The following is a 27,095-nucleotide window of genomic DNA, read 5'->3' as shown; positions in this document are numbered from 1 at the left end:
GATGCACATGATATACCTCTATTTGACCTATTTGGTCCACAAAGTGAGCATCTGGCAATTCTGATTATATCAGGCAAGTGTAAAGGTTGTCAAAGGGACAGAATACAAAAAAGTAAGAGAAAGGGTGAAGAATTTAAATTAGGGAACTGATGGGCTTGGCACTGAAGGGCACTGAAGGCGAGAATCCAGCCATCTAAAGGCTAGAATGTTTCAGAAATTCTCCTGCACTTCTAATCCTGTTACAAATAAACACGCTCAAGGATAAGCATACAAACTTACACAAACATTGTATTCTCTCTCTCGCTCTCTCTCTCTCTCTCACACACACACACACACACACACACACACACACACACACACACACACACACACACACACACAAGCAGTGGGGTCCTCTCCTGGCATCTCTCTAACCTCTGTCAAATAAGGACAGCGTAGGGGTGTTTACTACAAACTCAGTTGGCACAGCTAAAAAAGGGAACACACACACACCCACACACACACACACCTACACATACACACACACGCAGCTCTAATCTGAATGGTGGCAAAGCTTAGTGAAAGTCGCCAGTATAAAGAGGATGGGATGGCAACTGAACTGTGACTAAAAAGCCTTGTTCATACTCCTTTATTATAAGTTATCGTGGAGAAACAATACATACAAACATTCTGAAACCTGATCCTTATGTTATGACACTTTTCCATGGAAATAAAAGCTGACAAAGACATTATTTTAGTGCGAAAATACTTGTGAGTCAGAAGTTTTAACACAGCCACAGCGAGACAGACTGATGAAATAAATAACAAACAGCTGTGATCAGAACACACTAACCACATGGAGATATATGAACACAACATTTATGATTGTCGGTGGTCATACAAGCAAAAGGCCAAAAGGACTAAATGATCCCAATGGAAAAAATGCTTTGAAAACAACTATGATCACTTCTTTATTTTTTCTCCTTTATTAACTCCACCTATAGTTATTAAGGTGTAACGATACAAAGCTCGGCTCATACTGCGGAACAGAAGCCACGTTCACTGAATTTAGCTTTGGTTCATTTGCATATATGAAATAGTTATTTCTGGAGCAAATGTTGATTTATGTGTAAAATAAACAAATGACTTAGAATTTCTTTATTCCGTGCAAACAATGACAAAGATGACTTTCAACAATGCACATCAAATTTGACTAGAAAACAATGAAAATTGAGAAAAAAATAACTGATGCTCAATTGATCAATATCTACTACATATCAACTGAGAGGTCTGTTATTGTTTCACTATTAAAACACTACTAAATACACAATGCAACACAACATTCCTCAGAAAATAAAGCTGACAAAATAATCCTTCTCTAATGAGAACAAAATTAATCAGTATCTACATATCATTTTATTATGACCTCATGCTTATTTATTCCCAATATTATCAATTACTGATTTTTAGCAGATCATATTTGTGACCCTCCCGTTTACAGAGGAAGGAGCCAAATAATGAACAACAGCTGGTTATAGGCTAACATTATGCCAGCTAATGTTAGGCTCAAGTGTCTTAAAAATCACACTTTAACCCAACACAGGTTAACAGCAGCCAAATAAGCAGCGCTTAATAAAACAGCAGCAGTTACCGATTGAGAAGTCCTGGAAATCCTCAACAACTCACCTCAGTATCGCTGTCATTGCACAGAAGTGAGCTTCTCACACTCAGCGACTCGTTTTGGACTCTTTTCACAAAGTTTTACAGCCTCTAGAGTAAACAGCCGTGGACGCCTATGATGTAAACGGTGATCTCACAGTCTGCACTCCCTAGATTAACGCTGACCAGAGCGTTTGCAGGGACTTGGGAGTAAGAACGTAAAATATCTTAAACATTTAATTAACACATATTTCTGATTTATCGCAAAATATTTATTATTAAAAGATGTCAAAATATAGCGTGTACAAAAACTTTTTATAAACAGTAGAAACACGCTTGCCGGCCACAGCCATTATGGGGATTTGCAAGGCGGCTGGCAGCAGCCACTATGGGGTACAGAGGGTTAAAACACAGACCGAATTTATTTAGATCTTTTTTTTTTTCCCGCACAATAACCGTGCGATCTGTTCACGGTTTGGTGAACCAAACCGTAGCTTCTATACCATGGTTATCAGTTAGCCACGGTGAACCGTTACAGCTCTAACAATAAACAATTAACAATAAATGTGTGATTATGAGCAATGCTGTATCTGGCTCTGTTTTGGGATGACTCAGCATTTTTCCAGAATCTCTGGGTGTGTTATCACAATATATCCACATCAGTACAGATAACTGTATTATTTTATAACCGCAGGTACGCACAGCAGTCCACATATACTCTGTCAGTTATCCACATTGTAACATTACCGTCTATATTTTAGAAGCTGTTGATTGTATAGCTAAGAATGTGACTATTTCCATCTTACATTCTTAAGTTTCTTGTCACAGGTAGAGTATGTATAGCTACTATAGCTACCTAGAAACTTCAAGGTGATTATTTAATAACTGTATATATAATCTTATTAATATAATAATAACATATTTCATATTTTTATATAATTTTGGCAGTTCCTCTAATCACAGACTGCCAGCAACATTTGGACTACTGTGACAGGATTTATTCAGAGTTAATAATGTGAATTGGGATTTAATGTCAAGCTTGCTAGCATGTAATCCTGTCACCCTGAAATGACACAATTACAGTTGGAATTACAGTCACAATTACAGTAAGTATCTTCTATAACAGATTTAATACTGAGGAGCTAAGACTTAAAGGTGGCACACAGTAGAGTTCTATGTGAAAACGCTTTCATAGACACAATAGAGACAAGCAGAGCAGCTGTAATTCCCAGTAGTGAAAACAGTGGGCTTCCTTTTCCCCACAAACCTGTGTATAAGCTCTGACAAAGAGACCATTTTATCCACATAAGAGTCCCTCTCGCTCTCTCACTTCTCGCTCACTCGTCCCTCTTCTTTCGTCAGGCACAAACAGACACTACAGTGTAGTACGGCTATTTATGGTGAACATGGTGGCAATCATCAGTCTGAACCCTGCCCTGCATCATCTCTGTTACACACACACGCACGCACACGCACGCACGCACGCACGCACGCACGCACGCACACGCACAGTTTGTTTGTGAATGAAATGGATCCTCAACAATTCTGTCTCTTTGAAGAAAGCGAGCCATTGTTGACGAGTACTTTAACCCCTCCTGGCTTCCTTCCTTCCCGCCCGCTCTTTTATTGGAATCTTGTAATCTACTACTTGTTATGGTTATTATGCTCATGCACAAATGTTGGTGGTACTTTCTATTACAGTACAGTTAGTTTAATGGGAAGTAAACTAAAGTGGTGCTTTTTCTGTATTTCATATTTAAATAAGTAGAATGCGGGACCAATGATTCAAGCATTGTATAATGTGATAATTTGTAAATATGCAAAATAACTATGTTAGTCATTGTGCATCAGATATCATTTTGTGTTAACAAGAGGTGAGGTGATGGCTAATTTTCCCCTCACAGTGCCTTCTTCTTGTGTTACACCCAGGCCTGGTGCTACATACATAACCAACACAGTTAAAAGCAGCACACTATCAAACTGCCTCTGAAATTATAATAAATTTTAATGCTTTAATAACACCAACTAAAATTCACTGATGACAAAACCCCCATCTGGTAGGCTAAAAGCAGAATTAACTTATTATTCTGTGCATCAACTATCTGATCCAAGACTGAGTTTGCCATATGGTACAAGTCTTATGCATATTGACTATTACAGATATCCTTCTGATTACACCAAACCACTGATTCAGTTGGCTGAGACCAGCTGCTCAGTATCTCAGACACCTAAATGAATATTATATCAAAGGTAAGTCAAGCAGGAGCAAAGCTGCTGATTCTCTCTTAATATCAGTCTCAGTATCAATCTGCAAAAGGCTTGTGTATGTAGTGAGGCATTTGTTTACAATTTTAATAGTGTCAGTGTACATCAAAGTCCACCAGAAACATAGAATAATAGTATTATTTTAATAATAAATGTTGGTAAGAAGCTGTGGTAATAGTTTCCGTCTAAACTTATTACAAAAAATTAAGGAAATTTGTGTTTGGTTGATTATTTCTTTGCTGAAACAATGCTTCTTGGCAATAAATGCCGTTGGAAAGTCTGTTTATTTCCCCTTAAATGGAGCCATATTTGTAAGGAAAATGCATTTGTGGGTTGAGCAGCAAAGTTGAGTATGTGGGTTGCGCCCATAAAATCTTCTCTGTTTGTTAAATGAATAAATGGTTAAATTGCTAATATGTCGTGTTTCTTCAGACTTCAACCATCCCATCCAATAAACAACGCCAAACAAGAGCAGAATAAGCTGTTTGGTGTTAGTAGAGAAGATTTTTTCTTCTTCGGTGCAACCCACACCCTCAACTCTGCTGCTCAACCCACAAATGCATTTTCTTTAAAAATGTGGCACCATTTAAGGGGAAATAAACAGACTTTCCAACAGTATAAGATTTATTGCCAAGAAGCATTAATCAACCAAACACAAATTCCTTACATTTTGTGCTAAATTAATAATGCATATCATTTTAATGTATCTTAATTTTTGGTTTATTCTGCTGCGGTATGAATTGTTCTTCACAATGATGCAATCCAGAGGGTGTCTCTAAAGAACAAGTTGCTTCTTAGTGGTCTTCTAGATTGTAGTTCCTATCTCTAGAGCAGACAGAGCACCCCCCACAGTTGAATGTTTAAACCAGAATGTTTCACTATGTATTTGATCCCCACCCCAATGACTTACAAGCAATAATTAAAAACAAAATGTAAAGCAATGCTAACAACAAAAACTATACTGCTAGTATATATGAGGTCAGAAAGGTCAACTTACACTCTTTCATCATGCCGATATCAATGCAGCGTTTAAGACGACAGGCCTGGCAGTGACGCCGGTTGTCTTTAGTGATGGTGCAGCTCCCATTAAATGGACATGTGAAGGAAGCTTTACGTTTCATACTGCGCCTATAAAGAGCCACAAGGAATCAATTACTCATTTAGAATCATTTATTATCTGTGTTAATCGAAATATAAGAGATATATATTTTTAAAAATAAGTGTTGCTGGTGATAGCCCATGTACAGATGAATTGAAAATGCTACTGAAACACATACAGCCAAAATTAATTCCACAAGAGTTAAAACGAGAAGGACCAATCAACCACAACATTGCACAAGTATACCCTGTGGTGCCAAGCAATGTCTTTTGCTGGGGCATGAAAAGAAAAAAAAAAACTGGAACTGGGACATTTGATCACTTTGGTCGTGTGGGTTGCACAGTGAGGCTTCTGTGGTGAAATTGCAATTGGCTTAGTTTGAAGAGACAATTCATCTTTGTGTTTCTTGAGCTGTTTCCAAGCAGTTTTTGTGGTTTGGTGTGGCACCTTGTGGAAAAGCCAGTGCTGATGGGTGCTGGTCTGTAACAATGTTTAAGTGGGTGGTACGTATCAAAGTAATATCCATATGAATACTAAGAACCAAAGTTTCCCAGTGAAATATTGCATTAAAACAAGACTGCCATTTACCTCACTTGTCAGTGATTTTTTTTTTATTTTTTATTGTGGCTTAATACTGAGCATACATTTTAAATATCACTGTTTGCATGATAGAAAGTACAAGAGAGATGGGGGGGAAGAAAATGAAAAACAACAGGACTGCGGTGACCATTGAATAATTTATAATTTTCTGAAAGCAGTGCAAGCGTGTTCATGTAGCCTGACAGAAATAGACAAACTGTACCTCAATATCAACAACAAAATATACTGACATTGTACATGCCTCATTAACACGCAGGCAGTGGCAATATCTAAAACAATTATGTAAATTCTTTTTTTCCCCAAAAAAGTTATGGAATGTAAAATTTAATTAATGTTAAACTAGAAAGACCCAAAAATATATGCCAATATCTCCCGTCGCTGCCTGAAAGTAAAAACAAAACAGCTTTTATTTCTCATTTCTAACTACTTATTTGTAACTCAACTTGATTAATTGCGTTCTTGGTAGAAATGTGTAAATACAGTATCTACTAGGCAAATAAAACCCAAAAAACACTGTGAGCCCAGGACAACCAGCATAAAGCTGACCAGATGCGCACAGACGATACGCATCTATCCACTGTCTCGACAAGACTGTTTAGGACAACCTACATTCAACAGAAACACACAACAGGCAGCAAACAACCACATCAACTCAAGAATAAAGCTTACCTGAAGAACCCCTTGCAGCCCTCACAGGTCATGGCATTGAAGTGGAAGCCGGTGGCCTTATCCCCACACACACCACAGATCCGTGGGGCATTGCGATCAAACTCGTCCGGCCCGATCACTGATGTCGTCACTGCCGTGGGCTCCATCACTGAGGGGAAAAAGGAAAAAAGAATAGAGATTAACGCTGTGGGTTTGTGCTTTGCTGATCACAGAAACTACAAAAGACATGAAGGTGAGCGTGAACATCCTTAGCAAGGATCCACAAATAATACCAACCTCAAACAAAGCTTAAAAATCTATTTGTTTCCCCTGCTGTGTCTTGTGTGGCAGTCTCTGAGTGTGTGCTCGACAGAGAGTTGTGTATTTTCCTCTCTTATACAAACAGGTGTTGGGTTATTAGCATATTTAGCAAAAGGCATTGACAGCCACACTCTGCATCGTGAAGCTATTGGCTGAATGAGTCCGCAGACACAGCTACACACACACATGCACACACACACCACACACACACACAACTCTTAAGAATTTTCAAATTACAGTGTTAATGGCACTAAGAATTAATGACAGAATAGTGTACATTTGCCAAAGGCTGTGAAAAGACTGATGCATTTAATACTGCCAAGAAGAAACATTCTCTGTGGTATAAATTTTTTCAGCACATACACCATCTGGCTTCCCCCTGACACACACATACAGCAATATTGGAACACAAACTGACTGGCAACTGCGAACAAACTAATACTAATAATAATGTTTTTTTTCCCGCAAATGCACCTTTGTCTTTTTTTTTTTTTTAAGGGAGTTGAAAAGGTGACTGTAAGAAGGGCATAACTTTGAGGAAGAGCGACACCATGAAATGAGCACTTAACCCCAACAGTGAGGGGATCTGACAGCCTTTATACTGTTGGGGTTAAGTGGTGATTTTGCTGGGCATTTTGCTGGCATGGTTTGCGTTTGCTTGTCCCCTTAGAGAGAAGGACTGTGTGATCACCATTACTCTATAATGATCCGTTTCTTTCCAGGTGGGAGTGGCCTGGATGACAACGCCCCTATTCATAGATTTTGTGGGTCTGATGATTATGAAATTATGTCAATAACATGCTATGCCCTTTGGCAGACACAGAGTCTCACCCCTAATGGACCAGCGTGCAAACTAGCACTCCCTCACAATCACCATCAAAACACCAAATGACAGAATACCTTTTGGAAGAATGGTGCTCCACCCATCACCAGGCGGGTTTCCAGAGACATGAAGAATCAATTACAAGAATCACTAAAACTGTTTTTGTGGTAAATTAACTTAATAAAACACTTTGTTTTTCATTTAATTTGTCATCTGTGTGTTGATTAAAGTATTGTATTTGCATCAAGTCAACTAATTTGGCTCAATGATTAATATTTCTTGTTATCGTTTTGTTAAAAAAAATATGTCAGACTTAATAAAGCAGAGAACATTTCTAATGAGGAAACAAGAACGGGGAAGACAAAATGAGACCCAGTGCTTGATTATAGGATGCACTGTGTTTCCGCAGTGCACATATGATAAACACCCTGCTACTAGCAAGTCTGAAAAAGCACTAAAACAATATTAAAAATGTCACCAACTTTCATGTTAATTCTATGGCATGTTTATTTTACTGCAGCTTTAGACCCCAGTTCAATTTCTCTTTAAACTTTTATGACTCTGTCTTCACTGTTTTTGTACCCTTGTGTCTGTGTGCCTATAGAATAATAGTATACATAGTGATGTTGACTTCCATGTTAAGCGTGAAGTGAAATCTGAAACATGTTGAATGGAATTTTAGTTGGGTTTATGTAAAAGTTCCGTGAAATATGAATTAAAAAGAACATTGTGGAAAATGCAGAGACAAAAGACAACAAAAAGATGGAGATTTAAATACGACATATAAATGATTAGTTTGCTCGAGCCTGCTGAAAAACAGCGCTATAGAGGGGGAGGTCAAGTGAGGAGAAGACAACAAAATGAGGACAAAGAGAGGAGGGGGTTGCATGCACTGAACTTAGGCACAGCAGGAGTCACGTGGCTGCAAAATATAGCTTGAGGGGAGTTGACGTTCACAGAAGTAGGGGAATGAGGACAAAGAGATAGGAGGAACTGGAGCTAAAGAGGGATGGAAGAGAGTGGTAAGGAAAAAGGGGAAAGGGTGAGAGGACACGGGTAAGAGCACAAGTGAAGGATGCAGACAAATATAATCAGACTCCATTAGGCCTCATTACATCCAGGCTAGTTGGAAGCTTTAACACCAGTTCGCAGGAAAATACAAACTCACAGACACATGAGCCAGGAGCTTCTGGCTATGAAAGCATCACTCCCATTACCCAAAATACACCACAGTGCAGGACAGGCAGCAGCAAAACACACACACACACACACACACACATAAATAAATGCTGGAGGAATATTACTTTAATGCATGTTCACTGTGGCTCATATGTACCTGTGTATGCATACCAGTGATTTCATCTTACGATGTGTGTTGGGGTGTGTGGACAGTGAGGACAGATGTGCACAAACAAACAAACAAAAAAAAAAAAAAAAATTAAAAAACAAGACCTACACCATTAGTCATCCTGTCACAAAAACAGCTTTGTTTACTGATGCAGCAGCAGGTGAATAATGAAATAATTAGAGAAGGTGAAATGGGGAGACGGTGGGTCAAACCTCTCAACAGAGCTGCAAAAACAACACAGAAACAACCTGCACTTTCATTAGTAGTGCTGAACAACAGTGCAATTCAGCTCCAGGTATGTAATTAACAACTCAAGCTGTATTTCTATGTTAAACACTTCTTCCCCCCTCGCGTTTTCTCTTTGTTTTTTATCATTTGTAACAATGCTTAATAATTGACATTTTATTTATTCATAGTGAGCATGATTAATTGATAGAGAAAAGAGGGCACTTTTTTAGCTGGCAGGTCATTCAAACTCTCTATTTCTTTCTTCCTCTTATGTTAACAATGATCATTTTTGTCATAATTTGAATGTAGATTGGAGGACCCAAACGCAGACACATAGTTGAGTGAACTTATACTAGCCATTTATTGACAGTTTACATTAATCAAAAAGGTAAAACATGAATCCAAAAGGGGAACACTGTAAATTATAAACTACAAGGAAACACACTAGAAATGAGAAACACTGGCACAAGGGGTGCAGACACTCCAACAAAGGACAAATTAGGGGAAGTGGAGACAGCTGGGCAGGACGAGACACAGGTGAACTGAATCCCTGGAGACAAGACACAGGAAGCAAAACTAAAAACAAAGCACAAGGAACACAAAATTCAGGGCCCGCATCCTTCGAAGGCCACATTTGTAGGCTGATTATGTGGCAGCGAGGCGACGGAGGCTGTCCAAATTCGAAGGCTCCTCCAACTGTGGTCGACGAATGCGCCCTTCTTTTCCCCAGATTTGAAGGATGGGTGTATCCTTCGTGGCCTATGTATATCCCATAATTCATTGCCCATCAAACTCAAACGCAGAAATGGCAAAGGAGAGCGGCCAAAAAGTTAGAAATATGAGTGTTTCAGTGACACAAAATAAACTTTTAAGATGTTTTCAGGTAAGAATGTAAATGAGTAAACCTCAAATATCTGCTCATTTTATCAAGATATTGCTTAATTGCAAAAATGCTCCGATGTTTTTGGAGATGTCCATTGCTCTACTAGCCAGCTCGCCTCACTAGCTGTCAGCTATCAGCTGACCGGGCGGTTGAGGCTCGCTATACCTGGAGAGAACGCCTGATTCCCGGCACATCCTTTTCAAACCCTCGCTGGCATTTGCAGCTGAGTGGAAGTTAACAGATATAATTTACTCAGAGGATCTCTAATGGCTGATGTTTGGTTTATTTCAGTGTTTCATTTGTTACTGAGCAAATTGGTTTGGCTAAAATTAAAGTTAAGCTTCATAACTGGTTTGATTCAACATTAACGTCTTACTAGAGAGCTGTTAATATATTTAGAAATGAATCATTCGCTCAGCTGTATTCCTTGATGTTAAAATGTGTTATACTTGTTTTAACAGCTTACTTTGAATTAAAGCTGGCATTAAATAAACCACAAAAAAGGAGAAAAAGTTCAGTCTCTATTTTATCAGCTTCTTTTCCACAGCTGTGCTTTGCATTGTCACAGATGCTAGCTGACATGAGCAACGCTGAGGTGAGGGCAGGCGACGCAGATATGAAGGCTAGACTTGTTCACTTCCAACCTTTGCGGGCTTCATGGGTTGCGAAGGACCCGGTCTACATAGGATCCTTCGAAGGAATTTGGACACAGCTAAACTCTCAAAGCAAAACTGGAAGTACGATAACTGAACGAGGAAGACGCAGACACGTGAAAGGACTAAATACAAGGAACTTCACACAAGGAATACGGAGAGGAACTCAAGGCAACTGAAAAGTAGGAGAAAACTAAACAGACTAAAGGCATGAAGTAAACATTAAACAAACCAAGGATCACAAAAAATAATAAAATAAACAAAACTTCATAAGTCAAACAAACAAAGAACTGGGTAAACTGGCCCAGGGCCATGAAAACTTTTGTGTTTCTCAAACATAAACAATTCCTTAATATCATCTTTTCTTTAAAACAGCAGTTACATATAAAAACGTCACAGTGAATTATCAGAGAGGTTGAGACAGTTTACAAATTAATAAATAATTTATAGGGCAATACTGCAGTTCAGTTAAAGTACTTTTTCCACAAATCTGCAGCCCAAACTTTCCATCACACTCAAAATACACACTAAGATCAGCATATTTGATGGAATAGTGCCACTGCAGTTTGCCAGAGGTCACCAAACTTAAGCTTGTGCTTTGTTTGGATTCATTTAATTAATTTTCAGGTATTTGGACGCTTAGTCTGTATGAGTTAGTATAATATTCATCCCCATAAAAAACTAAATTGGATTAAGGGAGCTAAGACAGGTAATGTTTCTGGACAAAACAGAGCTCAGCTATGAATAATGGATTCCTTTTGGATTAATAGTGCATGGACACTGAAGAACTGATTTATTAAAGATGTTGAACAGCTAAGGTCTCATTATCTCTGTGTATGTAACAGGATTCATATACAGTTACAGCACCAACTATGAATAAAATGTTTCCATGCAGGGAGAAAAAACACTATTAATTTAGCTTCTATATCAAATACCAAAAGAAGATGATTTTCCAGGAAACATTTAAATGTAAATATTTGACCTAATGACCCCAAACATTTTGATACTCAAGCTACCTTAACTGTCTTATATTTGAACAATCAAGACATCCTTCCATCCATTTTCTGCCACTTTTCTGGGTTCAGGTCATGAGGGCAGCTGTCTAAGTAGAGACGCCCAGGCCTCCCTCCTTCCAGCCAACTCCTCCACTTCCAACTCATCCAGGGGAACACCAAGGCATTCCCAAGCCATCCAAGAGACATACTCTCTCCTAGGTGGTGTCCAGTTAATACAGTGAATACCTGAGGGTCCCTAATCAGTCTAATTGATCGGTTAGCCAAAAGATCAATCCACAAACATGAAGTTAATACATATGTCTTAATAAAGCTTCTCAGATATAAATTTATTTATATCTTAGTGATTTAGCAATTTAAAATCTGGGATTTAAGGCATCCATCTATCCATCCATTTTCTTCTGCTTATCCGGGGACCAGGTCGCGGGGGCAGCAGCCCCTGGATAAGACTCACTTTAGGCTCTAGGAATTAACTGTGCTGGACATTTCTAATTGTGGAGGCTGCAGAGCCCAATTTATTCAGCAACAAAACAACTGGAAGATTTACTGTGGATGAAAACAGTTATCAGCTGCAATCTTTGTCTCAGCATGACAGAACAGAACCTTTATAGAGACACTGAGTAAAAAAGACCAAAGGGGTCAAAGGTGAGCTAGTTGTTCCAAAAGCTATTTTCCATGTATCAGTGAATCTATGCTGTTTTGGAAAAAAAAGCCCACCCCGTTCACCATTCTGTTAGTCTTGTGACTCTTATCGTTCACTATAAATATGCAATAACAATTCAATGCTAAATCAATAGTGTTTCAAACATTCAGTTTACTAAGTATAATCCCCAAGACAAATTCAAATTTCATGTCCTGGGGGTGTACATGTGTAGACTGACACGTGAAAATAAAACAAAAAAGTCAGATCTTGTTTATGTATTGTGGCATATGGAATCAAATAAATAAAATAAAACAAAAAAGACTCAAACAGTCATTATATTCAACAGTACACCAATCCCAGAGCATCGCTATTCTTTCAAGAACCGCTCAAGTTACTTAAATATAAAAATATAACTCATTTTACATATCTGGTGGCAACAACAATCATCCTTGCCTTTTTGTAAAATTAATCTTACACTCCAGTCTTAGCTGTAAACACATATGTCCACATTGCCTCTGAGGGCCATACAAATGACATCTAATTCAACAGATGAAGCATGTAGTGGGAGGGATAAACAGGCTGGATTACAGTAGCTGTTCATGCTGATGTAATTTTCCTCTGTGAACCAGTAGGAAGTGCAGCTGAGTGCCATCTAGTCTTTTTAGAATTCATCAATACCCTCATAGCAAGTAAAAACTAGTTCCACGAAGCAGGCTATTAAAACCCATCACAGCACGCCATACAGAACAAACAGAACAAACACACACCAAAAATATATTTGACATCCTTAACTGAATCACTATTTTGTGTGTTTATGTATACATAAAATACACGGCAGCTTTTTAAAAAGTGGCAATGACACACAGTTTTTAAACACATCCATTAAAGGAGCAGGCAGTAAAGGTGAGCGCTGCAGTACACCTGTGAAGGTTACAATAGGGGGTGTTTGTTTCTAGATGTAAAAACGTTTTAATCGCTTTTGATGACTTTATAAATTTTGCATTGCAATGCACTTACACTGATGTATCAGATTCTAAAAAAATAAATAAATAAATAACCTGTCCTTTTCCACAAAACCCATTAGGATACTATGCAGTTACTTCTGAATTTAACTTTGTTCTTAGAGCCTGTAATATTAACAGACATATAACCCAAACATAAGAGGAAGAAATTCTTTTAACTGTTAGATAAAAAACAACTAAAAGACATGTGAGTACTGACTCAATAATTGTTGTATTGATGACCAATAAATGCACCCTCTTGCATTGGAAAATACTGCATCAGCCCACCCACAGCTGTTTACCACAGTGTGTATACGATTATACCTCCTTCAAGGCTGCATGCAGTTCTCTTGTGAATTTCTATCTGCTTTTCTTTTACTCCAGCCCCCTTCTGTGCCCCTTGGAGCCCAGTCAAACTACTGTACTGCATTTGCCTCCAGGCTTCCCTTCTATCATAAATCACATGTTCTAGTTAAAAAGACCTTTATATGCCATGAGCTGCTAAAACACCAAGACCACATGGTTGGAGAGGAAGAAATAGCAATATGCCACATCCTGAATAATAACAAGAATCAGTATGTATTGTATATACTTTCAGTAAACTTCAGAGAAGCATGAATTGTCAGCCTGTTTTTGTGTTTATGCATGTATGTAACACGGGCTGGACTTGTCAGTGCATTGATTTACCTGTCCCCCTGCTATCAAATATCATCACCATGATATTTGGTAGCATGACGTGATTGAACATTTTGTCACTACAACACTGGCTGGAGTGTATCCCAGCTGTCATATGGTGCAACGTGGGGTACACCCTCAACAGGTTTCAAAATTTTGCTCATGTATCCCATCTAAACTGCAAAAGGGGAATTCTTCCAGTAATTTTGCAGCTGATACAGTAACTAAAATACATGCATGAATGGATAAAGACTCAGCCGGAAAGGTAAGCCCAATTGAGCTTTCTTAAAAATCATAAAAGCAATAAATAATGTTTGACTTAGGTGATTAGAGTCATATCACATGTTTACAGAGGGGTCATGAGACGCTGTAGTGCTTTAGTGACATGGAAAGTTAAAGGTTCAAAACAGTGGCACTAAATTGAGGACCTGAGTTCACCCCAACCAACAAGCAAGTGTAGCTTAACAGATGCACTTAGTCCCTACCACCTATAGGGCTGCGGCTGACCTTTGACTTCCTGGTGTGAACAGCAAGAAAAAAAAAGAACCTTTCCCAGCAGGGATCGGTAAAGTATTACACTCTTTGAGTGACTGCTTGAAAATGAGACAGTGACTTTTACCACACCCACGCTGACTATCAAAATTCAGAATGCTTGAAGCTGCTGAGAAGACAAAACATGGCAGAGATACCAACCCAACAAAAAACAGAGAAAAAGAACGAAAATGCACGATACGTCTTTACTGAAAATTAGTACAAGTGCAGCTCCTGTATGCATTATGAAGATCTCACCAATAGATCAGATGGACACCGCATGCTGATGAACCAGAGTGATGATCAAGTCTGAACCAAATTCTACTTAATGATATTTTTCTCAATAATACAACTATGCACTGCACACTGTAGATTACAATTATTAAGCAGTTCAATATAGTTCTTCAACTGTACTGTATTTGTTTAATCTATGGTGAGGTTCCTCTTCCTGTCTGCTGTCTAAGGTGGGCTCTTCTTAATAACAATGTTGAGCTAAATAGTTCAATAGAAAACTTTCCATCAGCATTTCCTTCTGGTTAACAAAATCTTGTACAGCTTAAAAGGGGCCTCACTCTTTCCTTCCACATAGTTTCTCTTCAAAGCTCAGCAGAAAAAAATTCCACCCTGTTCTGTATATGACATAGTGTGAACTCCTCTATAGGCGGCACAACAGGGAACGTGGCCTACTTTTACCACCAGCTGCCTCACGGTGGGCCTCACTAACAGCTACAGTAACTGCCGTAAACTCCAGTCTACTACATCACAACAGAGCAGCAGCTGTGTCAGAGCTCAACTTGTACACATACCCAAAATCCCACAACTTGAAAAATAAATGGTTACTTCTAATGTTTCCTCATGTGATGACACACAGAGACCTCTGGCTCTGCCACCTTAGAGTCTGATTTGTTATGTTTACTGAGCTGGACACTGAAAAACTACAAGTCAAATTTTGTTTGACATGGGTGGGTTTTTCCTTTAAAAGCTTCAGTCCAGATGAATTTGATTCCTATTTGACACCATAAATCCTGGACATCAAAGGTAAAGGAAGAAGTCATAGAGGGGCTGGGTGATTTAATGATCTTATACCAAGGACAAGCCTGACTTGACATATGATCTACTTTTTAGACACATTATGAAATAAATCACAGTCCCGTCAAAATATTCCTGTTCAAAAGAACTCAGAAGCAAGATTGGTTGTGACAGAGGCAGGCTGACCTTCACTGGATGCCCAAGGTATGATGGAGAGGTAACTTATTTTATAAATAGCGGACGGAAAGACAGACACACGGAGAGTGATGGTGCTATCTGGTAAGCAGAATCAGAACTTTGGTGACCTCAAAAACAAAAGCACAGCAGCTAAAGGACCTAGTCACACTGGCCTAGAGATCAATTGGCAGCTGCCTGTCAACCACTGAGCGCTACAGAAAAATGAGCATCCCTTGCCGACCGGTATGTGACTGAAGCATAATTGTCCAATATTACAGAAAAAAAAACACTCAAAGCAGCAGGTCAGAACCTTTTGAATAAAATTACGAAGACTGCACAACTGTGTAAAACGCTGTCAAAAGTAAATGTATGAATTTTTGAGGTATGGCAAAACTTTGTTTAGTTTGGTCACAGTGACACTAAATTTTTACCATCAAATAAATCAAAACTGAATGTTTGAGAAAAGATTAAAGGAATTTGATTCAAGGCTATGCTTACTGGTATTGCACTGACAAGAATAGGTTGGACTGATCACCCTAAAATTTAATACCTGATTTTAATGAATGGAGGCACAAAAATGAAAGGACTTAAAAGAAAATATAAATATAAACTGGATTGCCTCAGAAAAGTCTCACAAGGTCTTCCTGTTACTTCACATTTTTACAAGAATGTCACTATGAAAAAAAAAAATCTAAGAAAAACTTCTAATAAAGCAGGCTGTTTGATTTCAAAGTAAAAACTTGACCAAGGTCTTTTACAGTTACATACTTTTACAATATCTAGTTTTTAAGTCAGCACCAGATCATCTATAAATTATACTCAACAATAAAAATACTGAAATGTAAAAGTACCAAAAAGGTCCTCCTGTTCATTAGCTCTGCTCTGAGCGTTCATATTTTTAACCCAATACAGTACAACCCACTGAACACACAGCACAACCAGAACATGTTCTTATCTCCTTTACACATGCCTACTTGCCAACAGGGCAGGTGCCGAGCATGCTTGTTAATTGCCAGTATGGTGTGCCAGTGTACACAAATTAGTGGGAGGGCTTTTTAATATAGGCACTGCAAAAATGGGGGCTGAAGGAAGCTGTGCTGGAACAAAAATACAGGTGAGCACTTGGCTGGCTCATTCAGGTGGAGCCTCACACACAATACAGTACACGTATATACACATATCTTTGTCTCAAACACATTCACATTCTAACATTGGAACAGCCCGGAACAACCCAGCTGTACAAATGAATAGATCAGTAACACACATAGACATGCTGGTATACACTACAGCAGGATGTGGGAACATGAAAAATGACCAGCCAAACAAAACAGGTTTCACTCTGAAATAAATTAAGCATATATATACACTCATGAACCACTTTGTTAGGTATAATCGTTCAACTGCACGTTAACGCAAATATCAGCCAATCACACGGGAGCAACTCAGTCCATTCGGCCATAGAGACATGTCAAGACAACTTGCTGAAACCGAGCGTCAGAATGAGGAAGAACGGTGATTTAAGTGAGTTTGAACGTGATGTAGTTGTTGGCAACAAACTGCTTGGTCTGAGTATTTCAAAAACTGTTGATCTACTGCAATTTTCCCATACAACCATGTCTAGGAGATATTTTCTCACACTCTGGGGCCCTTAGTCTGACTGAGCATCATCTAAACACCACAGACTACCCGAGTATTGCTGCTGACTATGTCTATCCCTTTATGACCACAGTGTACCCATGTTCTGACGGCTGCTTGCAGCAAGATAATGAACCATGTTACAAAGTTAAGATCATCTCAAACTGATTTCTTGAGCATGACAATGAGTTCACTGTACTCAAATGGTCTCCACAGTTACCAGATCTCAATCTAATAGACCACCTTTAGGATATGGTGTGATGGGAGATTTGCATCATGGATCAAGTCCAGCCGATAAATCTGCAGCAACTGCGTGATGTTATCATGTCTATAGAGAGGAATGTTTCTAGCAGCTTGTTGAATCTATGCCATAAAGGACTAAGGCAGTACTGAAAGCAAAAGGGGGTAGTAGCAACCTGAAACTAACAAACTGTCTTTTAAGGATGGTGTAATTTTGTCACCATAAAAAATGTGGTGGTTTAATTTTTAGGTTGTCCTTGATTATTCTGAATGCATTTAAGTCACAGGCCAAACTTATATATTAACGTTATATTCCTTCATTGTTGCATGTAAATGAAACATGCTGGTTAAGAAATTGTTGACGACATAAGCAAGCAATTCTTTTTTATTCATCTAATTCAAAGTGATTACATGTGTTGAAATGAAAGTGTGGTGTCTGGTTAAATTCAAATTCCATCTATTTAAGACAATATTCAAATCTGTTTTGACCCAAGTCTGGCTCCCTTCTATGTTCCCTCTCCTGCCGCCAATCCACAACAGCAGCTTTGAACTTTAGACCTTGTTTTCTAGGCGGAGGATGAAAACGAACAGCCTGGGCTGTTGAGCTGGTGGCAGACTGACAGGGAGACAAAGAGGGAGGAGCGAGAGAAAGAGAGGGCGAGACAGAAAGGAGCTTGTAAAGAAAGGAATGAAGTAATGAAAAAAAATTTAAGCAGGAATTAAGTAATGAAAGGAGAAAGTGAAAAAAAGAGAGAGAGACGGGGATGGGATTGAAGGAGCAAGGGAGGAAGGAAAAAGTGGTAGTTAGTAGTGAGGGCACAGTGCTGAAAATATAACAGAAAATAATGAGGCAGGCAAATGTGGAGAAAGGAAAGGAAACAATGAAGATGATTTCTTTCCATTACACACTGTGTGAGCTTTCTTGCAGTAGCACCCTCAGGCCCAAATTTTGAAAATATTTTCCACACAACTTACAGTTTTTCAAATATGTTATTCAGGAAAACGCCCTCATAGTTTACAGCCATCTTTTCTGGAGCCACGGGGTGTCACATGGTCTGTCCGGTACTGGTTGTGGAAGCTTAACTGTGCTGGCTTAGTGAGAAGTGAAGCCACAATCTACACACCGACAAGACACTTGTAGCAGGGAGTCCACTCATTTTCTACATATCTTACCTAGCTTTGATAAAAGAGCATACAGGGTTGCTTACACTTATGTGATCTGGGTAAAATGCAAAACACACAAATACAGAGGTTTTTTTACATAATATGTAGCTTGCAATTTCAATGTGTCTGCATTTTGTTATGTGTAATGATTATATATAATTGACAAGACATACACCAGTGAGCTTAGGTCCAGTTATTAGTGATCAATACCTTGTTATCAGTTGCTGACCTGGAACATGTGAATGAGGGCAAAGCGAAAGCAGCTGATTGAGCTGTGTGGAAAACAGAACCACATACAAACAGAACGATGCAAGCAAGAAACCTGCTTCATACATGAGACAGTTCTGCCAACATCATCTAGCCCAAATGGCTGTTTCAGTGTTGTTAGCATAGTTGGAAGTCCCTGGTTTTGACAGTGGAGTATTTCTGAAATGGGTTAAATGCTGCATCTTGTCTAAATACAACTTCACGAGAAAAATGTGTGATTTTACTTGTAATTTTAGGGTTGATTAAAGCATATATTATAATGTTAAACACAGCTAACTATAAGTTTACAAAACTAAAATTACATATTCAGTGTTTTACCTCAAACTATACAAACTACACTTTACAGAGGGGCCTTTGTCTAGCTGCCTAGCAGCTGAGTGGGTATCTATATAGACATTATGCTATTTAAATTACCCACTGTTTCTGCTGGAGACAAAATGGCTGTACCATATTAATAACGCCCCATGCCTTCCCTTAAAGGTGGGCCAAGTAGCACAAATAACACATTAATAAAGGCTGCAATTTAGGCCAGATCCCTGCTGACGTAAACTGTGACCTGGTGGAGAGATCTAATAGAGAGACTAAACTGGTAGCAAGCACTGCACACACACCACACAGTCTCAGATTTGCATGTTCAGACTGATGAAAATGTGTGGTTATTCCAAGTAATATAAAACCAAGAAGAATTAAAAAGCTGACAGTGATTTAACATTTCTGTTGTACATACAGTTTGTACGATATGACGTTTGTATATCTAAAATAAACTATTATTACTTTCCCTTCTCCCTCTCTGAGGAGCTGTGTGAGCCATGTTTTTTTAGTGACTCGTGAATGGTGAAAGGGAAATTAAAGAGAAGAGGCTGTCAAAGCATTCATCCAGTGAAGCAGTCAGAACATCATGAGTGTGTGTGTGTGTGTGTGTGTGTGTGCGTGTGTGTAACTGGATGTGCACTATTTTCAGGTGTGAAAAGCACATGGATTATTGTCATTTTACTTTTAATTTAACTGCACTAGACTAAAATTAAACTAGTTTTCTCTCATTGCACCTTTTAAGGATCAACACATGAAAGTGCAAAGGAAATGCTGTACTTTACATTTTGACTCACGCATTAAGCATTATGAAACATCCATCTAATGCATAACACCGTAGAACAATGGAAAGTAGCTTATGTCCTCTTTCACAATGTTGGTATCTTACTTGGCAGATATTTGCTCAACATCTCATTCCCACTCATTGTCAGGTTTGGCTTCCTTTATGTGAAGCCAAATAAACTGCAGCTCATCTGAAATTACTGTTTATTTTATAGAGATATGTGCTGTTTTCAAGTGTTTGCCAAAACCGAATGGTGCCTGCTAATGAGGCATTTCACTGCGATGTCTATTCATGTGATCAGTGTCAACAGTTCCTAGAAAATGATTTAGTGTTTTAATTTTTATTACTTTTACCGAAAAGATAAAATTCAAACCAGGAATGATGTAGGTCTCATAAACAGCAGACTTGCAGACTGTGGACAATGTTACTTCATAAACTGAACTCATGGCATGCTGGCTCCCACAGCACTCTGTCCTATTTTGTTTAGTTAAAATCACTACATAGCATGACTCCACTTTATATCTCAGAACTCCTAACAGCTTATGCTGCCCAGATCACTCCGATCAGGGAATCAGTTACTGTTACGTGTTAAAGGCTTATTATTATTATTACAACTACTCCTTATATTAGTAGTAATAGTAGTAGTTGTTTGCCTAACAAGTCAAAGATCCCCAGTTCAATCCCGGGAGGAGACACAAATCTCTTTGAGGTTGTCAGGAAGAGCATCTGGTGTAAAAATCTGCCAAATCAAACATGTGGAGCTACCCGCTGTAGTGGCCCCTTGTGAATAAGGCAACAGCAGAAAGTAGATGTTAAGGACACTCTAGTAACAAGGAGGGTTTTGATTGGCGGACTCTGCCTGTATTGGAGTAATCAGAATACAGATTCTATATACAAAGTTACTCTGTTTAATGTATATTTGAAAGTTAAAGTGTATTTAGTAAAACTTATACATCTAAGGGTGTCAAGAACAGATAGATTTCCAGAATAATTATTGTTTTCTCAATTAACTGAACATTGATTTGAAAAAAATCCCTCAAAAACACTACATAGTGCATTTCATCGTGTTTGTCTATGTAGCTTTTCTTCTTTGTTTTTGAGTGCTGGTTAGGGTTTTGCCTGGGTTCATTATAGCTAACTGTTTGTTTCATCAAAATGCATGCTATTTTCCCCGCATAACGAAGGAATAATAACAGCCAAACATGCCTCATAAACTTGTTCTCTGTGAGTCAGACATTACTCATGTAGCATGGGTTCATGGCTCTTTTATGAAGAACAAAACGACAATAAATTCAGAAAGAAATATTTTCTCTTTATCATAACATACCTCTGGGAAAAAACAGTAGTGCTTAAACTGACTGAGTTATAACCGTAAGCTATCTTTTTGAAAAAAATCCAAAGGATAAAGCAGAGCTGCCTCAAAAAGACAAATAAATTCTGACAGAAAGCCAACAATATGACATCTAACCTAATCCAGCAGCACTGTCTGCTACAACTGAGCCTTTACAATGAGAGAGTCTCCTTTTTCCTCCAAACAGTTAAACACAGTACCTTACAATCAACACCCTTACAAATAAATTCCCCCAGGGCCAAATATATAAATGCAACTCTTCCTATGCCTTCCTTCCTCTGGGATAACTCTCTAGATATTTCAACAACATTTAATGATACTTCCACCGCTAGCCTCTTCCTTTGCACCTTGACTATTTCCTCCCATTGCTCCCATCACACCAGTAATTTCCATTTATTTCTCATCCTCTCTTTTACAACAAAAAGCCTGCATACTGAATGCAGCAAAAACTGATGTAGCCTGTGGCTACATCAGTCACAAAGTGAAGGCAAAGGACCAGCAAGGTGAAGCCTGGAGGTTAATGCTTAACCTGATAATACGGCTCAGCGGGGAGAGGACAAAACCTCATCAATATAGCCAAAGCCACGGCAGCGAGGGAATTACACAAGAGAAAATAGCAGCAGAAGAGCGACAGAGGGGAAAAACACAAGTAAAAGCAAAGATGGGATGATAAAAAAGGAAAATAAATAGGAAAAAACAATGAATAACTAACTGTAAGGGAGTTGTGTACTATTAACAGATAAAAAGGGAGCTGGAGTAAGAAAACAAAGAATTTAAAAAAAATGTGAATGAAATTCAAAATAACAGGTGCAAAAGAGGGGTGAAATGAAAAAGCCAGTGAAAACAAAAATAAACACAAGGATTCCCTGAACTCAGCAGGAACCTGACGAGAAACAACTGCTGGCCAAACGTTCCCCACACTTTGACTTGCACAACAATCTCAGTGATGTCATTAGATGAAAGGAGTGCGTAAAACTGTTTTATAATCCACAATTTGGTTACTTTTTCAAGAAAGTAAAATTAGAAAAATGTGTTAGCCATCACAGCAAAGGCGTCATTCAAATGCATGGATGCAGATGGAGGCCTTTGATGTAGCATTTACTACAGCAATTTCTGAACTGTTGAGATAAACAAGCTAGCAACTGCTTGTGTTTTGGAAACACCACGCCCCTTTTATATAACGCCCGTTTATAGTAAGATTCAGACCAAGTCAGCAGGCACATCTTTAGTTTTGATCTATATTTGAGATAAGCATACCCTCGTTGTCATGTTATCGTGTGATGTAGTGAGGACCCAAATGCAAAGACAAAGAGAGGCAGAGTACAAACAAAAAGTGAGCAGTTTATTCAGGCTGGAAAATCCATTGGTAACAAACAAATCTGAAAACAACACTACAGCACTAGGAATATCAGGAAAACACTAGGAACAAGCTGGGAACAAACAGGTGCAGCCCACAGAATGACACGACAAAGAGAAAGACACAAAGTGAGGATTTAAATACACACAAGCTGTGTCCAAATTCAGGGGCTACATCCTTCAAAGGTCACATCTGTAGGCCGATTACATCACAGCAAGGCCACGAAGGCTGTCCAAATTCCAAATGTGACCCAAAAATGTGTTCTTCTTTTCCTGGATTTGAAGGATGGTCCGGTGTATCTTTCGTGGCCTACCATATCCCATGGTTCACTGAGCAGCAAAACTCAAGCATGGCAATGGTGGAGAACAAGCGGCCAAAAAAAAGTCACACAAAATAAACTTTTAGGATGTTTTCAGGCGAGAATGTAGATGAATAAGTCTCAAATATCTGCTCGATTTATTAAGATATCGCTTCATTGCAAAAGCGTTCTGACGTTTTCAGAGATGTCCGTTCCCGCTGGTCTTACAGTAGCTCATCTCCCCAGCTGTCAGCTGACCAGGCGGTCGAGGCTCACTATACCCAGAGAGAATGTCTGACTCCTGGCACATTCTTTCGCCACAATTCAATTCAATTCAATTCAATTCAATTTTATTTATATAGCGCCAAATCACAACAAACAGTCGTATTGTGGGTAAAGACCCTACAATAATACAGAGAAAACCCAACAGTCAAAACGACCGCCTATGAGCAGCACTTGGCGACAGTGGGAAGGAAAAACTCCCTTTTAACAGGAAGAAACCTCCAGCAGAACCAGGCTCAGGGAGGGGCAGTCATCTGCCGCGGGCTGAGGGGAAAGAAAAGACATGCTGTGGAAGAGAGCCAGAGATTAATAACAATTAACGATTACATGCAGAGTGGCGTATAAACAAAGTAAATAAGGTGAATGAAAAGAAACAGTGCATTATGGGAACCCCCCAGCAGCCTAGGCCTATAGCAGCATAACTAAGGGGTGGTTCAGGGTCACCTGATCCAGCTCTAACTATAAGCTTGATCAAAAAGGAAAGTTTTAAGCCTAATCTTAAAAATAGAGAGGGTGTCTGTCTCTTTTATGCCTGTTTAATGGACAATGTCAAAAGCTGTCTAAACAAAGGCATTTGGAACCATTAATTGCATTCTTCTATGATGAATTACACTTTAAATGTGCGGCACCGAATATTGCGCATTATGAACACTGTATGTTATACTCCAAACAATGAAGAATAAAAACATAAAATCAATTGATATAAATATATGAAAGTAAATTACAGCAAACAATGTTCACACATCACTGAATATGAGAAAATAACATCCGGAAAACGAATAAATTGCAACTTAAAATCAGACAAAAACCCCAGTGGTGCTGTGGTTAGCACTGTTACCTCACAGAACAAAGATCCTGGATTCAAATCCACCATCTGGCCGCGACCTTTCTGTGTGCAGTTTGCATGTTCTTTCCGTGTACTCCAACTTCCTCCCAAATACATGCAATTAGTGGGGTTATGTTAACGGGTGCTTCTAAATTGCCCATAGGTGTGAATGTGTGTGCAAATGGCTGTCTGTCTCTCTGTGTTAGTCCTACAACAGACCTGCAACCTGTCTAGGGTTTACCTTTTTTGCCCTTTGCGTCGCCCCCAGCAAATGGAAGAAGATGAATGGATTATGTAGCTATATTAAAATAAACACATCATCTTGTATTGAAGTTGATTCATAATGTGGTCCAACTTAATGTATTACATAATGTTAAAAATCCAAATTAAAGTTCACAAACATATTCAAAGTACCGTCATTTTAACAGGGCCCTGGTTAATAAAAGCACCATTATTGGAGAGAATATTAACGATTTCTTATTAGTCGACGACTTGAATTAAAGCAGTAATAACAGATTGTTTTGGACCTTGGGGCACCAGGACAACCTGTAAAAACAACGTTCACATATTATCACCTCATAAAGTTGATAAAGTGCATGTATTATGAGTTGCCTACAGCTTTTTTACACATACAGCATGAAAGGAGCAACATTATCATTCATTCTTTATGGCCACCTGGTAAATGGAAGTGTGGTACTCACTTGTTTTTAAGTCCTGAACCATTAAACGCTCAATACTTTGTTTGATAGCTAATCACTAACATTGTTTGTATGCTATTTGCTCCATGCCAGGTTGTGCACACTGGCATGGAGCAGTGAGCACAGTGCACTGAGGATAAATCTAAATTAAAAACAAAACAGTGAAACAAAAACTGATGTGAAACATCAAATTGATCTGTAGAATAAAAAGGAACTGGATGAGCTGGGAGACATTTACGGTTGATCACTGCAAAAACAACAGTTTTCATATTACACGCAGTATGCTGATTTACTGTTAGTATAAAATATAGTTAGTGCAGCTTTAACTTGTAGCATGTGAATATGACTTGGCATTTAAGCACAGAAGAATATCCTAGAAATCCCTTTTAGATACATGTGAGCTGAATAATAAGGTGGATGGCCAGGTTCGTGACTCCTCTACTTCAGTAAAATTGCTCTCATAAACTAAGTCAGCAAGTCACATGATAATGGAATGCCAAAGGGCAGCAAACTTTAGATGATATTTAGGCCCCAAATACCCTGAGGAGGCCAAAGGTTAGTCTTTTTAAATCAAGACAAACTAAAGTACAGAGTTATGCTTTTGGATTAACATGGCTGTACTGCAAAAATGCTACCAAAGTGCTCTGAAACATCTGCCTCAAGTTAAGAAAAATATAAGAGTTGAATCATCAAGACTCCCTCATTAATTCTCTATTCATTAACTGCACAATATAGTTTTTGTGGTCTTACAACCATCCCACTTCAGAGACCTCAGCAGCATAATAGAAGTGTTTCCTGCATTCTGTTACTATTTGGAAAGATTACCCATGAAGAACTGTGGCCTAAATTCATATCAGATGTAGTGATGCGCAATTTAATGGCAAGCCCTGCATGAATCAACAACTCACAATTCATGATCTATAACTGCATGGAAATATAGAGAAATTTTGCATTGTATTGAGAAAGTGGTATCACTGCAGCCTTTTACACAGAAATTCAGTAAATTAAATGTTATTCCAGAGCCTGATATTATGACCACTGACAGGGTGATGAAATCAGAAGAAGCAGATGGGTTGCCTTTTCAAAGCCATCTATGGATGATATGTCAAAAATTAAAGTATCTTTTGACAGAGGGAGTTAGACAGCATGTGAGATTTTATTTTACTAAAGTCAAGCTTACAACCAGAAGGTCTTTCTGTTGAAAAATAACCTTATAAATAACAACTACCACCTTTATTTTCAGCCTTTAAAATGGTTTTAGAGGGTGAAAATACTGAGCGTTAAACATTAAGAGACTAAATCCTGTTTGCCTACAAGAGTTGCAAAGTCCAAAAGGCAGTGCCAAAGAAAGTTAAAAAATAAATAAATAAAATAAACAAAACAAAAAAAATAATAATAATGTAAGGTCCCTTTGCCTTCTGCCAAAATCTCAATGTCAAAATGAAAAAGGCAGCAGGCCAAAACTAACATATTAGTTCACTGAAGTGCAAGTTGCTTAATGTTGCCAAAGACTAAAAGAACCTTCTCTCACTGAACTGGCAGAACTGTTTTAAGGATCCAAAACAAACTCATCAGAACAATTTCCTTTTCAGTCATATTAAACAGTTGCTGAAAAATTATTCCAGTGCCTGGTGTTTGTTTACCACACCTTTTCTGACAAAGACAAAGGCATAAAGCTCACATTAGATATGGAGCGAGACTTTATAAGGGTATTTACTTACTGTTCATTTCCTTTTAGAAATAAAAGTCAGTTTACTTAATTACAACAGTGTTCCGTGTAAATAGAGACTGACTGCAATGCTGCAGTCGCTGATCGGTCTCTAGGCCTCTGTGCTGAAGCCAAAGGAATATGCATTCCCTCAAGTTCTGCCTCTATTCCTACTGCGGATCTGGGCTACTCCTGCTGCTCTATCCTCTTTGTCCTTTCCATTTTCCCATGCTGTTAAAATCACTATATTTACAATATCAACATTATCACTCTTGTCCAATGAGCTATCTGCCTATAGTCTCCTTCAACTCCCTACCACACCCAGTGGTAAGACTCTGAGACTCCAGGGGGGGGGGGGGGGGGGGGGGCATTGCTCCATGATGCCCTTTCTCATCAGTCTAACCTCCATAAATAGTTTTTTTAAAGGCACATTTGCCACATACTAAAACAAAAAAAAATGCAATCAGTAATGGAAAAAGACTACAATTTTTAGATCTTTTATTACAGCTTCACAAGAGGAAAGGTTTGTTTGTTTGTTTTTACTTTAAAAAGTTTTTGACTTTAATCCTACTCTATTCAGTCCTGAAAGTTCAGTGGGCTG

The 27,095-nt window shown here is 38.6% G+C and overlaps 1 protein-coding gene across 1 annotated transcript in view; it reads right to left on the bottom strand.

Annotated features, from left to right (window-relative positions):
- Window positions 1-27,095, bottom strand: part of vdra (vitamin D receptor a) — a 69,364-nt gene that overhangs the window by 12,946 nt on the left and 29,323 nt on the right. Inside the window, exons 3-4 of the mRNA XM_030733698.1 lie at window positions 6,272-6,419; window positions 4,901-5,031 (exon numbers count right to left, since the gene is read on the bottom strand). Coding sequence (XP_030589558.1) covers window positions 4,901-5,031; window positions 6,272-6,417 — 277 coding nt within the window. The 5' untranslated portion in view covers window positions 6,418-6,419. The remainder of the gene's footprint in view (window positions 1-4,900; window positions 5,032-6,271; window positions 6,420-27,095) is intronic.

The sequence above is a fragment of the Archocentrus centrarchus genome, chromosome 7 (assembly GCF_007364275.1).
Source record: "Archocentrus centrarchus isolate MPI-CPG fArcCen1 chromosome 7, fArcCen1, whole genome shotgun sequence".
NCBI classification, from domain to species: Eukaryota; Metazoa; Chordata; class Actinopteri; order Cichliformes; family Cichlidae; genus Archocentrus; species Archocentrus centrarchus.
The sequence above is the reverse complement of the archived record's forward strand: the minus strand, read 5'-3'. Positions and strand labels throughout refer to the sequence as shown.